At 39.1% G+C, this 15,983-nt stretch overlaps 1 protein-coding gene across 2 annotated transcripts; it reads right to left on the bottom strand.

The window, feature by feature from the left end:
- Positions 1-36: 36 nt before the first annotated feature.
- LOC103706695 (Class I peptide chain release factor) lies at positions 37-15,983 on the bottom strand. Of its 2 annotated transcripts, none has more exons than XM_008790899.6 (7): positions 15,548-15,983; positions 15,370-15,445; positions 7,990-8,120; positions 7,837-7,907; positions 5,448-5,529; positions 522-578; positions 37-391 (listed from the first exon to the last, which is right to left on the bottom strand). In XM_008790899.6, exons 1-6 carry the CDS (start codon positions 15,836-15,838, stop codon positions 558-560), a joined length of 672 nt encoding a protein of 223 aa, XP_008789121.3. In that variant the 5' UTR covers positions 15,839-15,983; the 3' UTR covers positions 37-391; positions 522-557. The 2 variants fall into 2 exon arrangements, with proteins under 2 accessions (XP_008789121.3, XP_038984268.2); XM_039128340.3 differs by having other exon boundaries at positions 233-372.

The following is a 15,983-nucleotide window of genomic DNA, read 5'->3' on the forward strand; positions in this document are numbered from 1 at the left end:
GAACCAATCAAGACTTTGCACAATTAGACATCAAAATGAAGATGAAATAGGTTTTCATTGTTAAATCAAAGAGTTTAGATACAAAAAGTGACTTCAATTTATTCAACCTACATAAAGCAACACCGATGTAATAATATATAGATGATATGATTCATGACCAATAGAGAATAAAGGGGCTAGTTGACTGTGCAAAATTCCTGAAAGTCTTTAGAATGTGGTAGGTGAATAGCCTGATGCATGAATTAGCATATGAAAGTCCCGCCAGAGCAAACTAATTTGCAGCTTTTATCATGGTCAATGCAGGAAAGAATCTGTTCAGTTTGATGCAACAAGATGACCCTTCAGTAGTCTTGGCATACAAGCATCCCATGCCTAAAAAACAGGCAGAATCCTAAAGACCAATGAGAGAAGTGATGATAAGAACCTATACTTCTTTGAGACGTGAGGTAACATGGCTTATCAAATTTATGAATCCCAATAACAATAAAAAGTAAAATTTGAGGAAGGAGGCATATTATGACCTTTCGCATAATTACTCTCGGGTTTCTTCAAGAATCTCACTTCAGAGGTCTCATACCCTGCAAGGAAGCTCAAAAAAGTGTTAAAGACTGCCGCTTCTGTATTAGGTATTTCCATATGTAGCTATTTGAAAGAAATCCACTAAAAAAAGGGAAAAAAGATGCATCTTTATAAGCACAGTTAGGTAATGCCTTCCACTGTGAAGTATAAAATGATAGGATCTGTACATTAAGGGTGTTTTTGGTTTGCGACCGAAATCGGAATCAGAATGGAATGAAAATCGGAATGGCCATATCACCTGACATATTTGGTTCATTACCGGAATCGGAATGAAATTTGAAAACCAAGGGAGAGTAGGCATTGGGTTTTAGGGGATTGGGACATTCCCATTTCCCTCTGAAATTAGAATGAAAATGGGACTCCCTCCAACAAAATGGCTAGAACCAAATTACTTTCATATTCTCATTCTAGAGCCCAACTCCCCTCAACCAAACATGCCCTAAAAAGATTAAAAAATAAAAACCTCGCATAATGTTAGTTTCCCTAAGCAAGTTGCATGCCCAGTATAGTATACTGCTCTCACATGAAAAGAATGTCATAGTGCAATGGCATTTACAATTGCCCACTTAAATCCTGAACATAAGACAGTCAACCTTAAAAGATCCATTTTTTTTTTAATGACTGGATGAACATGTCTGCAATGAAGCATCATCGCTAGCATAAAGTGCCCCATCATAGAGAAGCAGACTGCCGACATCTACATACCAGTTCTATAACAACAAACATTAGCCAAAGTATGTGCCAAAACTGCCCACATAGCCAAAATCATGTTTCAATTGGTCTTTTGAAATTTATCTTATATACTTCTTTGTTCATCACCATCTTGCATGGAGTCAAATGATCCTTTTTTCTGCTAGAGACATTTATTTCATACCTAGGTTAGCTTAAATACATAATGACAGCCCAGCTGCCAGGAGGAATCAGCAAGATTGTTCAATATGAAATCCAAGTTCACATACTAAACTTTTTGATTGCCTAAGTGCATGGATATGAATTCTTAGTGGCCCTTGCTTAATTGGACCTTTAGATGTAAAAGGTGCCAATGTAGTGATTAGCTCTTGAGAGACTTTGCTTACTGGGTAAAGATGATTAGCACGTCAATGTCAGATTTAAGATTATAATATTCAACATTTCAACTCCTTTTAAAAGAGTATATCTAAAGAAGACCTAGTTCATATATTGATGATAAGCACACAGGAATTAGACAAATCAAAGGGAGAGGGCGATAAAAAAAAAAAATATAGACAGGAGAAAATTATAAAGACAGAAAGTCTGCAGAATTTGTTATAAGAAGAATAAGCTGATGATCATTCTTCAGTTACCATACCTATAAGTTATGCAATTAATTCCTAGACCTGCATGGATCTAAATTTTTTACTAGAACAGCAATAAGCCTATCTCCCCAAATGACTTCACAAAACAGTAAGTTATCACTGTTAGCTATCTTTATTATCATTTAGGATTTAGCCATCATTATCCACATCTCATCATTTTGACTAATATAAATTCACTGGTCTGACATCCATGGCATAATGGCTAGAATTTCCTATGAATAATTGCACTGCTTATGATCCAGAATTTCCTAAGATGTGCATCTCTGCTACTTGATGTGGATCCACCATGCTTATGATACTGCAGCAATAGAGAATGTTATGGCTCTCAAAAATTAGGCTCTCTAACTAGTGGTGCAATGATCTGGGCTGCTTATTAGTAGCTCGGGATTGGCTCAGTTCGGGCTCAGCTTAGTTAGAAAATGAGCCGGAGTTAGAGCTGGGCTCATAAAAAAGCTGAGCTCGGACATGAGCTGGTTGCCAAAACAGCAAAGAAGCTCGGCTCAACCCGATAAAAGCTTGGATCAGGGCTCATATCAGCCAAGCTTGAACAGCTGAAGTCAAGGTTGGCTTGAGCTTGAGACAAAGTTCAAGCAGCTCATATATATATATATACCAACCCAAGCTCGAACAGCCTGCTGCTAGGCTCAGCTCGGCTCATATGCACCTCTATCTCTAACTGAGAAACACGGCATATCTGCAGGTTTCACTACTGATGGTGCTCCTTCAACTGAACAAGGTTGAAGAAATTCAAATGAAACCAACAAGACCTAGAATATGTAACTAAAAAAGATTCAGCTTAAGGGTTTGCAGTTGAACACTCTTCTGGTTGTGCCTGAGCAATTTCTGTTAGATCACCTGCTTCAGAGTAGTTCTCCAACCTGTATGAAATAAGATAAATGACTTGGCTCTCAATTTCATGTATCACCTTCAATGTGGAGGCAAAGTCCAGATGACATGACATAAGCCACCAAGAATGAATGTTGCATGTTCTATCCTTCATTAATGCATAATTGACCTATATTCCAGCAGCTTATCAGCCATAAAGGCTTCCACATTTTGCAATTGGAAACATTTTTAGATTTTGTTATTTATAGAAAAACACCTGATGAATTATAATGTGGGCAGCAGCTGAAGTGCTTATGGAAGATACTTTATAGTCAGAGATGAATTAGATCTCCTTATGGATAAAGGGTTGAGCACGTTTTAGATAGAATTAGACAAGCAAACGCTACTGGCTTCATAAAGGGTTGTTAAAGCTGGCCAACTGACATTGCAGCAATATTGAGGGACAGGGTCTTCTCGGCCAAGAACTTCTTTTAAATAATCAAATGTTTTCTTGAATGATAACAGCAATTCCCATGACTAATCATGCTGGAGTGGTGTTTGATAGAGGATGGAGAAACTATTTTTTAAACTAGGGTCGAGGATCCATAGGGAGTTTATCTTTTTGGATGGTGCCTAATGGGATTGATTTAAAAAAAGAAAAAAAAAGGATGGGTTTTTTTTTTGGGGGGGGGGGGGGGGGGCGGGGATGAGAGCACTCCATTAACTTACCTTCAGAATCAGTAAGAAAAGGAATCCCAGTATTTGTGTATCTCATCAACTAATATTTATTTGGTTTTACATACTAAAAAACCTGGGTTAAACTTATCCATTGTATAAAAAGAAAACCTTCTTCCTTAAAACCTATGCATCTCCATATTCCTTGATCTGTAACTAAGTGACAGAAACCTGATGTTTCATTCTTGAGGAAAGTTATCTCATGCTGATCCGTTATAAGTGCCACCTTTATGGCTCAAAATATTTATACAAACAACATACTACAAGAATTATGAACTGAAACCTAATTATCACATAATAATAGAATAAGATATGAGAAGGAATAACTTCATGGTGAATCCTTTCATATGAAGAAAAATATACTACTGGATAGTGGCATGAAATGACATCTTGTTGCAATATTTCATCAAGTAATATTTTTTTAGTCATCCAAGAAATCAATTAGTGCCAGTAAATATTAGTCCATGCTAATCAATGCTTCCCCAGTAATGCTAATTATATAAATCTACCTGGCAGATTTACCTGGCACAGAAGTTAATTTAACCAAGCCACGTTAACAAGTGTGAACTTGTGACATATCATATTGAGTGAAATGCACAACTTCTGGACTTACTATCATGACTTCAATATCTTGTTAAATCACTTACCATAAGTATTGGCCCAGTATGAAGAGAACTATTTTATGCGATCTTTCAGTTTACTATGACTCTTGTAGATACAGAATAAAACATTTTAAAGTTAGATAATTCATATGAAACATTTCAAATTTTCTTCTTAGGAATTTTGTTCTTTTAAAATGCTACCGATCAGTGTTCTCTAGTAGTATCCAAGGGTTGAAATACAGACTGTAGAAAGGTTTGTACTACTGCAGCCATGCTGTAATGTGGTGCATACCTGTACATACTGCATGCCCTACCACCCCATTTCAGCAAACCATAAATAGATATGGGGATGTATTGGCACACCCCCCATACCTGGTGCTACAAACCTTAGTAGTATCAATGATTTTTATCAGCAGTAAAGTGCATATCCAGGATGATGCATAATACCAATACATTCATGTCTCGAACGTAAGGTTGTGGATCTAACTCAGCTTATCCATCTAAAATATAGATGCAGTGTGATATAGTGATATTTAGGAATCTAATAAACGAAACCCTAATGAAGCTCCCAGGAATGAATTACCAATAACTTCAACAACAAAGGGCATATTACGTCATTGTCTCACAAAAACATTCTTTAGCGCCCTACAAAATATTGACTAAAAGAATCCTATATCTGAGATCAAGTCAATAATTTGTTACAACTCAAAATGTTTTAGCTTTATTAAACCATTATTAAGGTCATAATATTTGAGAGATGGAACTTTATTTAAGTGAACTTTCATGATCTTCGAAGTGCCTTTTCATCTTGTTTGTCATTTTCTCACTGTGAGCTATTTGGTTAGTGCTCAGCCTATGCAACCTTATACTACTTGGCATTCTATTATCTCTGATATTACGCTACAAACTTAACATAAGAGTCTCAATCTTTGTTAATGCACAGTAAAACTCTCAAAACATACTGTAGATTAATTCTTTTCATACTTCAGATTGTCTTTTTAACTATATGGCCACATCCTCTAAGAACACATTTAACAATTTGAGCCATTCAATGTACATTACAATGCCACCACTTGCACAGATATCTACAGGAGTCAGTATTAATTTCCAGCTACTATAAGATCAGAACAGATACATCTTCAATGTGATTGTAGGTATTACTCAAACTAGTGAAGCTTCTTTTCACCATGTAGTTATAGGGGTCAAAAAAGTAGACCATCTATGGAGAGGTAAGGAAGAAATATCTTTGCAAGGGAAAATTTTGCCATAAAGCATCTTTGATCCCAATAGAACCCCTTTTCTTAATTTGTACTCTTTCATTCATTTAATGATTTTTTAATTAATATGTCAGTAAAAAAGTTTATAGATTTACCATCGATGTCCTGAGGCCATTGACTGACATTCGGAGAGAATCATCTGATAATATCAACCTTGATAGAGCACCTGTGCTTAGCCTGCAGTATACAACAAAGGAGGCAGACCAATGTCAACTGAACTATGTGATCCACTTAATGATATATTTAGAACTCATAATGCAAGATACTGGTCATGCAGACAATGCAAAAACCTGTGTTACATGAGGTTCTTTAATTAGCTGATTCAAGAAATGTTACATTAGCACCATATTAAAATGAAAGTATGACCACAATAATGGTCTAGATCATGGTCAGCGGAACCATTCCGAACCGCCCGGTTAGGAGCGTCTCAAGCTGTACCAGCGGCGGACTGGGACAGTTTCAACAATGATAACGACAACCGACGGCAGATCGGTACCATTCCGGCAATAAAAGAAAAGAAGAAAAGAGAGAGAGCAGGAGAGGGAGGGAGAGGGAAAGGAAGGAAGAGAGAGAAAGGTGGAAGCCGGCCGATAGAGTCTGGGGAGCCGCCACGCAGAGGGGAAGAGGGGCTCCGCATCCGGTCCCCTGTTTTATTCGAAACAAGGGCCCGGAGGGGGGCCCTTTTATTTTTGAAATTTTTAAGTGAAAGTTGGCAAACCCTTTTTAAAAGGGCCCCCCTCCGGGTCTCTGTTTCGAACGAAACAGAAGATCGGATGTGGAGCCCCTCTTTCGCCTCCTTCGTGCATCGGCTCCCTAGCCTCTGCCGCCTCCTCCGCGCGGCGGCGGCTTCTCGGCCTCCGCCTAGCTCTCTGTCGACCTCCCTCGGCCTCCGCCTTCTCTCTCTCTTTTTCTCTCTCCCATTCTCCCTCTCCTCGGCCTCTTCTACTATGTTGGTATAAGCCCGGCACAATACAGCACGGCACCGTACCAATCCATGCCGTCGGGCAACCGGTCCGGGGCCCGGTACCGGCACAGCAATCCTTGGTCTAGATAACTCTTTGCTCTAGCATCTTTAGATACTTATTGGAAGCATATCAAATATAGATGAAATCATAAACATTTGCTGTGAGGACCCATATGAGCATGTGTTTAGTCCCACATCGGCTATGTACTGAATAGATCTTGGGTACATATATAGGGCCAAGAAATCTAAGTAATACCTCTGGCTAGCCTTTTGGGTGAGATCCTAAATCGTTATAAATAGTACAGAGCGGAACCATCCCATTGTGGACTAAGGGACACTATAGCATAGGTCCTTTTGGACTGACCACAGGCCGATCGTGGTATCTGTAATTGGATTTATGGTATTTATAAATGGATATGGACTTTTAGCCTGGAAAGGATGTTAAAGCTTAAATAGGGAGAGAATGTGAAGATCCATACGGGCGTGTATTTAGTCCCATGTCGGCCATGTATTAGATAAATCTTAGGTACTTATACAGAAACAATGAACCCAAGTAACACCTTTTGGCTAGCCTTTTTGAATAGATCGTTACACTTTCCCTAAGGTCAATCTTACATTTCATTGGCATGTTAGAGTTGTTTAATCAATCCCTTTTCCAATTATTGTCATTTTTTCTGTCCTTGAGACAACGCAATCTCAGCATAACGTTCACCTTTAAGCAAATCAAGGCGTTTTCCTTCCAAACGCATGCATGGGGGTGGAGGGTCATGATGATTTCAAGGTGCCAATGCACCTAAAATTGTACCATAGTTTTGAACCTCTCCTGCCACCACCACCCCCACCCCCACCCCCGGGGGGAAAAAAAATTCTCTTTGCATAAACAGCTGTTATAGACAATATTAGAAATACCTAGAGAAAGGAATGCCAAGCCCCAAGTTCTCTTGAACCTATTCAATTCAATAACCAAGGTACTTGCTGTGTAGTGCAACTAACTTGTCCTTTCAAGTTTATTTTTCTGATTATAAATCCTAGTTGCTAGAATCAAGAGTAGATGTGGAAGCAGATATTCTAAAAACACTTGAGTGAGGAAGCTCTTAGGAAGCTGGTGCCAGTTCAGGATTCCTGAAAGATTCTAAAGTGGGTGTGTTGCCCTAAATAAAAGATTTCTGCTACCAGGCTATAAATCATTCTTCCAGCAATGGGCATCAACAAGAACCAGACTCTCAAATTCCAAATGGAGAAGATCTCCCTTTTTTTTACATTTGACTGTGATGAGCACTTTTCTGTTGTGGTACACAGATCAAAAATAGTTGCATATTTCCTTTTTTTTTTCCTGGCCAGATTAGCTCAGTTCGATACATTGACATTAAGGTAGCACGTTGCATAAATGAATGCATCTCATGCTCTTCAAGAAAAGCATTGACGTACAAAAAGAGAATCATATATCAGTTTACAGTTCAAAAGTGCTAATTCACACAAATATTGAAATAATATAAATACATACATAGAAAATAACGTACCCCAATATTTTTGCTGCCTCTGACACTGAACCTTCAACAGCATATATTAGATCTAGTAAAGCTTGCATTCCCTGTTTGAGGAAAGACATATGGAGATATTAAGATCTCTGCGTGCACAGAAAAGCTCAACTGCAAGTGTAATCAGAAGAATACCAGAGCAAATTTTGGATTATTGGGACCGATTTGAGGACCAACATCTGATCCCCTGATTGTTGACTTTGCAGGTAGAATCTGAAGAAGTTCTGTAGGAGGAGTGTAATCGTTCAAGTCTATCACCTTTCTGACTATTCAAAGAAAAGAGAATTTCACTAGTCAGAGATGGTCTCTACCTTAAAGAAGGAAGAAACAGAGAAAACTAATTTGAACAAACCAGAAAACATGAACAAAATGATGTCAACCAATTGTTTCTCTTTTTCATTTTTTTCTGCAGTTCAGCCCATAAGCTAGTGTTGGCTACCAAAAGTGGGTAGTCCTCTGTAAACAGGCAACACTGGCCGACACAAAATCAGCTACAAGCTTTATCTGTGCGTGATCCTGTAAAAGCCACTTTGCATTATTGGCATTCACTGAGATTCAAACCAACAGGTTCCACACAACTGGCAGCAATTCAAACCATCCCAGGTAAACACCTATATGCATGATTCTTTATGTTTCTGTTCTATTCGGACAAGTATGAATTTATTTAAAAAATCCGTACAAATAATTTTAGCATTAACAATCTTTGTGCACCTTGAGACTGACATGTTGGTCAATCAATTAGGCTACAAGGTATGGAAATAGTACAAACCATGTTGTATCCATGCCTAGTGGTGGATCAATGTTTTTCATGTCAGTTACTGACAGCCAATTTGAAGAGCAACTGAAACCATGAGATTACAGGCCACAAATGATAGTCATAAAAGTTGTATGCATTGTCAAAAGCAAGGTACCCGAACCGAACTGGACCGAACCGCCCGATTCGGCTTATACCAAGCCGACCCAGCGAGGAACTGGGTCGGTTTGCCCATTAAAAATGGTTCCGCCCCCAAATCGGCTGAAATGAGTTCTGAACCAACCAAAACCGGCCGGAAAAGCTGGAACCGGACCGAACCGGCCAAAACCATTCGGAACCAGCCGGTTTCGATCGAACTCAGACAGTTCGCACTGAGTTGACCTGGTTCAGAACTGGGCTCTCTCCCCCCTTTGCTTCTTTTATTAAAAGGAGGTGCTGGAAAGGCCTTCTTTGCTTCGTCTAGGCTTAACATGCCTAAACGGCTCCTCTTTCCTTCCAATTTGCGAAATCACACCGACTCAATGCAACTAAAGGAAAATCCAAGCCTAAATAAGGTGTACTTTCTCCCCCCTATCTCATTTTCTTTATTTCTATTTTTTGGCTTGAAAAAATAGCTCAAAATTTGCAAAATAAGAAAAGATCGTGCCAAAATTTTTGACTTGGGCTTGATTTTATTATAAGTTATAGACCTATGGATGATCTACATAATGACATAAAAAAATTTAATTTTTGGATTATATATAATTTTTAAAAATTAAAAATATATTTTTGATGTCCATTTATTTAAGTTTTGATGCGATCATACGCATAGTGACCTAAGCCTAAATTTTAAACAAAATAAGAAATAAATAGCCTTTGATACATGTCCACGAGCCTTAAAAAATATATGTAGCATCCATTTTTGAGTTCTACATGAATCTGAGCTGAAATTAATTTTTAAAAATATTTATAATTAAAAAGTATTTATAATTTTAAAAAATAATTAAAAATATAAAATTAATACCAAAAATTATGAAAAAATAGTAGTACATATTACATAATTCAAAACCATTTTCTGAAGTAGAAAACATATTTTTTTGAATTTATAATATTTAAACATATTTTTAAATTTAAAAATTATTAAAAATATTTAAATAAAAAATGAAAAATTAATATTATGTATTAGATAAATCAGATGTATATTTTGAGGTAAAAAATTATCTTCATAGTAATAAAATTTTGTTATTTTTAAATAATTAATAAACTGGCGTACTTGATAAACCTGTAGGAATGGAACCATCGAAGAAAAAAAGCTAAAGCATAATATTGGTTGGGATCATGGGCAAATGCTATTGGGTTTGCACCATTGGAATGCAACTAGTGCAATATAGAGTTTAAGGAGGAATAATTAGGTTGAAGCAGTACTTAGCTGGTGGTTATCCCGACGTATCTATGCGCCGGAAATGCCCACAAGAGGTTCAGCAGCTGATGAAGAAGCACTTCACTGATTTTAGAGCAGCAAATGAGAGGATTTCCAAGAAGAAGGCGAAGGTAAACCACTGAGCGGGAAAGACACATTTCTATCACTTCAGGGAGTCAGAGGAGACGTCCGCTCCAAACAACAAGGAGGTACATATCCAAACTGTCATGCAAGTGAGGCTGGATGATCAGTGACAGCAAGATGAGGTGGCTAGGCATAGGGCTCGATTTGAGCCCTCATACTACGAGTCGAGCTCTAATTCTGCGAGCAGCAAGGCAAAACCAGAGTTCAGGAGGACCTCCTCAGTCAAATAGGCCGTCAGCAGAGGCGGTGATCGTATTGCATCTATGCTGGAGGCTTTTGGTAACAAAAAAAATCATCCAGAGAAATTCCAACAGGAGCAGCCATCCATGATTTAGATCTGCATACCTTTTCCAGCAGAAATTCGAAGCAGCAGAGGATTGACACAATGTTGAAGAAGGATATGTGGCGAGCTATTGAATTATGATTCTACTTCAGCCACATCCCAACGAATATGGCAGATAATACGTACTATAGGTTTGTCATTTCCTCTATACAGGCTGTTAGTTCCGATGTAGATCCTCTAGAACTGAAGGACATCTACAGTGAACTTGACAATAATGAGCTAGAGAAGTAGATTGCCCCATACAAAAGTAAGTGACCTACATATGGACTGACCGTGATATGTAATGGTTGGACCGATCCTACCATGCGAAGCATTATCAACTTCTTAACATATTGTGATACAAAAACTTTCTTCTATAAGTCGGTTGATGCTTCCGATCAAGTGCACGACGCCATGTACATCCTCAAATTGATGGAGAAGGTGATTGATCAGGTAAGAGTGGAGAATGTCGTGCAGGTCATCACTGATAATAGGCCACAATATAAGGCCGTTAGGAAGATTTCGATGGAGCGGCAGCCAGATATATTCTGAACCCCATGTGCTGCACATTGTATTAACCTTATGTTGATAGACATTGCCAAGATTTGTCGTCTCGGTACCAGACCTCGTACCAATGCCATACTAGTATAGTATCAGCACAGTACGGTACGATAGAGAATTTTTTGGCATATCGAGTATCAGTGTGCCACCCGTATCGGATACCGATATCGAATCGGTACGGTACAATACGCCCCGTACTGCCCAGTTCGGGCCGGTATGGCATACCTTGGACATTGCGAAGATTCATAGGATGCAGCAGACAGTGGAGACAGTTCAAACCATCACCAGATATATTTATAACCATACATGAGTCTTTTTACTGATGAAAAAGTATGCAAGGGGAGAGAGATTTTGAGACCAAAAGTCACACGACTTGCTACCAACTATATTGCACTTGATAGCCTTCTTGAGAGGAAAGTAGCCCCACGTCAAATGTTTGTCGGTTCCGAGTGGTAGAAAAGTAGATATACGAACCGGCACCAAAGGAAGCATTGTCGAGTACTTGGTGATGAGGTAAATATTCTGACAGCGGGCCACTACAATAGTGAAGGCTATCAGACCATTTTATGAAGTGCTTCGGGCCGTGGACAATAAGAGGTACCCCCAAATGGGCTTCTTATATCATATAATAAAGAGGACAACCATTCAAATCAAGAAGGCAAATCCAATGTATGCCCAATAGTACATCGACATTATTGAGCAGCGGTGGAACTACTAGATGGGTAGGAACTTGCATCCAGCAAGCAAGAACGCTGAAAATTAAACTACTCCTGTAGTTGTACAATTTTACTAAGACAACAACGAACTCTATATACAGCATACTACTTGAACCCGAGATTTCAGTACACTATACTTGGAATCGATATGGATGACGAACCTCTGATCGCTTTGCAAAATGTGATTTACAAGATGGAGCTTGATCTAGAAGCCGCGACTCTATGTCTAGAAGAGGTAAGTTAACTTAAGTGACATATGTAAATTAACTAGTATCTTCAATTATGAACATATTAAAATACGATTCTTTTTTACAAACCAAAATATTTAGAGAGAGCACTGACAGCTTTGAAATCTTGGCAGCTATCGTAAGTAAGAAAATTATGAATCCAAGTATATTACACATCATAAGGACATTTATTTGGAGTAAGATGATTACTAATATGATACTATTTTATATATAATTTTTTTTTAATATTTTTGTAGCTGAATGGTGGATTTATTTTGGTTTATCCCGAAAAAATTTTAAGCGGCTAGCTATCTGAATCCTCTCCTATACGATCTCCTCGAGTGGCTGAGTGCAACTGGTCCACCTGTACCCTCATTTATAACAAGTAGAGAAACCGTTTGACACAGAAGCGTCTCAATAACCTTTGTATATGTTCACTACAACTGAGGTTGAGATTGAAGTGCATTCAGAAGGCAGTGAAGCTAAAGTGCACATATCCGATCTATAATATTTTCGTTAATGATAAGGATGATCCTAGGATCAGACGGCTTGTGGGCCAACAGCAAGAGCCGAAGTTTGATGAGCGAGGATCGCCTCCACAACCGACCAATTTCGTGGCTAGCGAGACTAGGATCAATGTAGGGCAATGGGCAATGAGCAATGAGCAAAGAGCAATATTCTATGCATTTTTCTAACTGATCAGCTATAGCCATAGAAGAGCCGGTCACTACATGACTCCTTGTCTGAGACATGCTCTCAAAGATATGATCGAGAGATGCTTAGACAAGGCCACTATGCTACGTGGTCGACTCGGTCAGGGGGCGACATACATCCCTCCAACATAGCCAGACAAAGAGGGGCACGAGGCGTAAGCAGGCAACGAGTGGCACGAAGGGTAAGCAAGCAGCGAGTGGCACGAAGGATAAGCAGGCAGCTGCCCAGTACACACAAAAGAAAAACAAAAGGCACCTACAGCCCCAATAGAAAGTGTGAAGGAGGAGCCATTTCACTCAAATTCAGAGACCAGGAGCAGTAATTTTGGTGGTCATAGATCTGCTGGCCAGAAAAAGAATGGAGGACATGAGACCACCATTTATGAGATAACTACACAGTGGTCTTCGATTCACCAGTGAGTCCTAATTTACGCACGCTATATAGGAAAAGGACCACGGTGCACGATGTAGTGGAGCCCGCGAGGATCGGATTGTATATAGAAGATGGGCTCCTCAAAATCATTTAGAAAAACACGATGCATTTTCAAAGAACCTCGCACATGGAGTAGGATCCATACACATATCAGATTTCAAGTTGTATACTAGATCTATTACCCGCAGCCACAGCAGCCTATGACCCATATGGATCCAGATATGGATATGGTGCATCTAACGTATCTTCCGGTGGCTACTATCCTACGTAACTCGGAGCATCTTAGCAGTTGAATTTTGCAGCCAACTTATTTGGATAAGCCCCTTCACAGCAGTTTTATCAGCCAGAGAATACCTCTCAGAGCCAGAGCTTCAACGAGAGATGCGAAAATATTTATAACTCGGAACGCGTTCCTTATAGGATGAACATACAAGACTACAACGCCGCTTAGTTAGAGGGAGGGACTAATGTACCTCCTGACTATGCTAATGATCCGAATATCTACAAGAAGCATCGTCACTCGATAAGATTTTAAATATCGGTATGTATGTTGTACTTTAAATATATATAATTGATTGTACTATTTTATATTTTTTACCTCACTACTTGATTTGAGAATATTTCATATTGCTTCTTGTAAACCGAGATCATAGAAACAACAAGATGTATCCTTTAGGTTAAACCGAGATCATAGAAACATCAAAAAAATATCAAATTAGACTTAAAATCATTAAAAAAGTTGAAAAGTATTGATTATTAATTAATGAAACTTGAAAAATTAAAAAAAATGAGCATGCCGGTTCACGCTCAAGCGTATCGTGTGTCGGTACGGTACCGGTTTGGTACCGTACCGACCCGTCTGCCAATCAGTACGGGTTTCAGTACCAATTTGGCAGACCTTGGTCAAATGAATTGGTAGAGCAACCACCTAAGCACCAATCTCAAGTAGGGTGGCCATGAGGGACCTTGCCTAGGACCTACACAGCTTTCTAGGCAGATATCTAAAGGTGGATACTTAGGCAGTCCTCCCTATCCTGAACAAAACCAAGTATGATTGAAGTGTATGGTTGCATGGTTTGAACTGGTGAGCAAGGATTGAGGCTGGCCAAATGCAGATTAGTAAGTCCCAGCTCCTCAACTTCATGTCTAACTAAATAATTCAAGTGAGAGAGACAAAGGAATGGAGGGGGAGGACAAGCCACAGAATGGTGATAGGAACCAACGCTGGTGGTGTTGTTTAACTAAGACTGTTTATTTTTTCTTCCTTCCATTCTTCCTTTTCCTTCTCTTCATCTCCCTTTTCCTCTTTTTTTTCATTTTTTTTTTTTTTTGATAAAGCATTTGTCACAATCATACATGGTTATCATTCTCGAAGGTGGTAATGACAATAGTGGTCACCAAGATGCAGCAGTAACAACAAAAGAAATTGGAAAAGGAAATGAAATAAATGAAAAGAAGGAAAATGAACAAGAACAACAGAAAAATGAGAAGATACAGAGATATGAAATTGCCTGTCTTTATTTCCTAGTATTTATTGATTAGACAAAAAAATTTGACAATTTTATCTCCAAGAAGGTGCCTTACCACCACTTGGCAAAATGCCTAGCACTCAATATTTCAATAACATGGCCTAAAAGGCTACAAGCAATCAGAGCCCAAATGCATCATTTCATGAGTGTACACAAGAACAACTAGAATGAAGTTGATGTACCTAAATACAATCTTGCCTGAAACACAACACCAATGAGGAAAATAACATCTTTCATATTGCATATGATTTCTAGTGCAAGAAAATGATCTTTCTGATTGTGTGCTTTCGAGAATGTAGGACACAAGCACCTTGAATGTTTATTTTCCAATGTGAATTGACTACTCTTACACTCTTAAATATTTCCAACAAAAATTGAATTTTCCTATCGCACAAGAAAAAATTTTGGATTTCCTAGTTGAAGAATTTTCAATGCTACTCCATTTTCACCAACAAAAATTTCTTTCATCCATCCACAGCCACAGAACTGAAAGATTGCAATAGAAACAATACATTATAAAATCAAATGACAGCTGTGAAAAAAAAAAAAAAAAAACTTTTCTATGTAGACAAAGATGATTCAATAAAAAGCTACCCACTTTTTCTCATTTGGCAGTTCGTAGACAATAATTCTTAAAAAGAAAAGCTTGAGTTCGATCTCAGAATTCACAATAACATAAAAATAATAGCGTGGTTTCTGTTTTCTGAATGATGTCACCTTCTAGAGCCAAAAGCTTCCGTAACCGAGCCAGAGCCGACGCCCGATTCTTATGCTGGGACCGGTCCTCCGCGGCCTGCAAGCAATACAAAATTAAGAGAGAAGAAAGACCAACCACCCAGAAGCCAACATCATAGAAATGAAGTCTAAGAAAGAAAGAGAGTGAGAAAGAGAGGACCTGGGCGACGATGCCAGTGGGTCGGTGCTTGAGGCGGACGGCGGACTCGCGCTTGTTGCGGTGCTGGCCGCCAGGGCCGGAGGCCTTGAACGTGTCTATGTCGCACAGCGCCATGAGCTCCTCGTCCGTCAGCCTCAGGTAGTTGGTGGCGGAATTGGTGGTGGAGGTCGAGGAGGAGAAGGCCTCGATCGGGGCGAGGGTTAGACGGGATCGAGGGGTTCTGAGGAGAGGAGGAGCCAAGCGCTTGGGGGAAGGGAGGAGAGCCCATCTGAAGAGGGCTCGAGCAGCCATGGCTGAGAGACAAGAAGGGGTAAAAATGGAGAGAAGAAATAGAGAACTCAAGGAAGAGGGTTGCGGGTTCCGCTACCTAAAAACAGAAACACGAGTGGCAAAAGAGCGCAAGATTTTTTTTTCTGAAAAAAATATTGTTCCTCCT

Source organism: Phoenix dactylifera, chromosome 11 (assembly GCF_051530095.1).
Source record: "Phoenix dactylifera cultivar Ajwa chromosome 11, Ajwa_hap1_PhDact_Kaust_v1.1, whole genome shotgun sequence".
In the NCBI taxonomy this organism is placed as follows: Eukaryota; Viridiplantae; Streptophyta; class Magnoliopsida; order Arecales; family Arecaceae; genus Phoenix; species Phoenix dactylifera.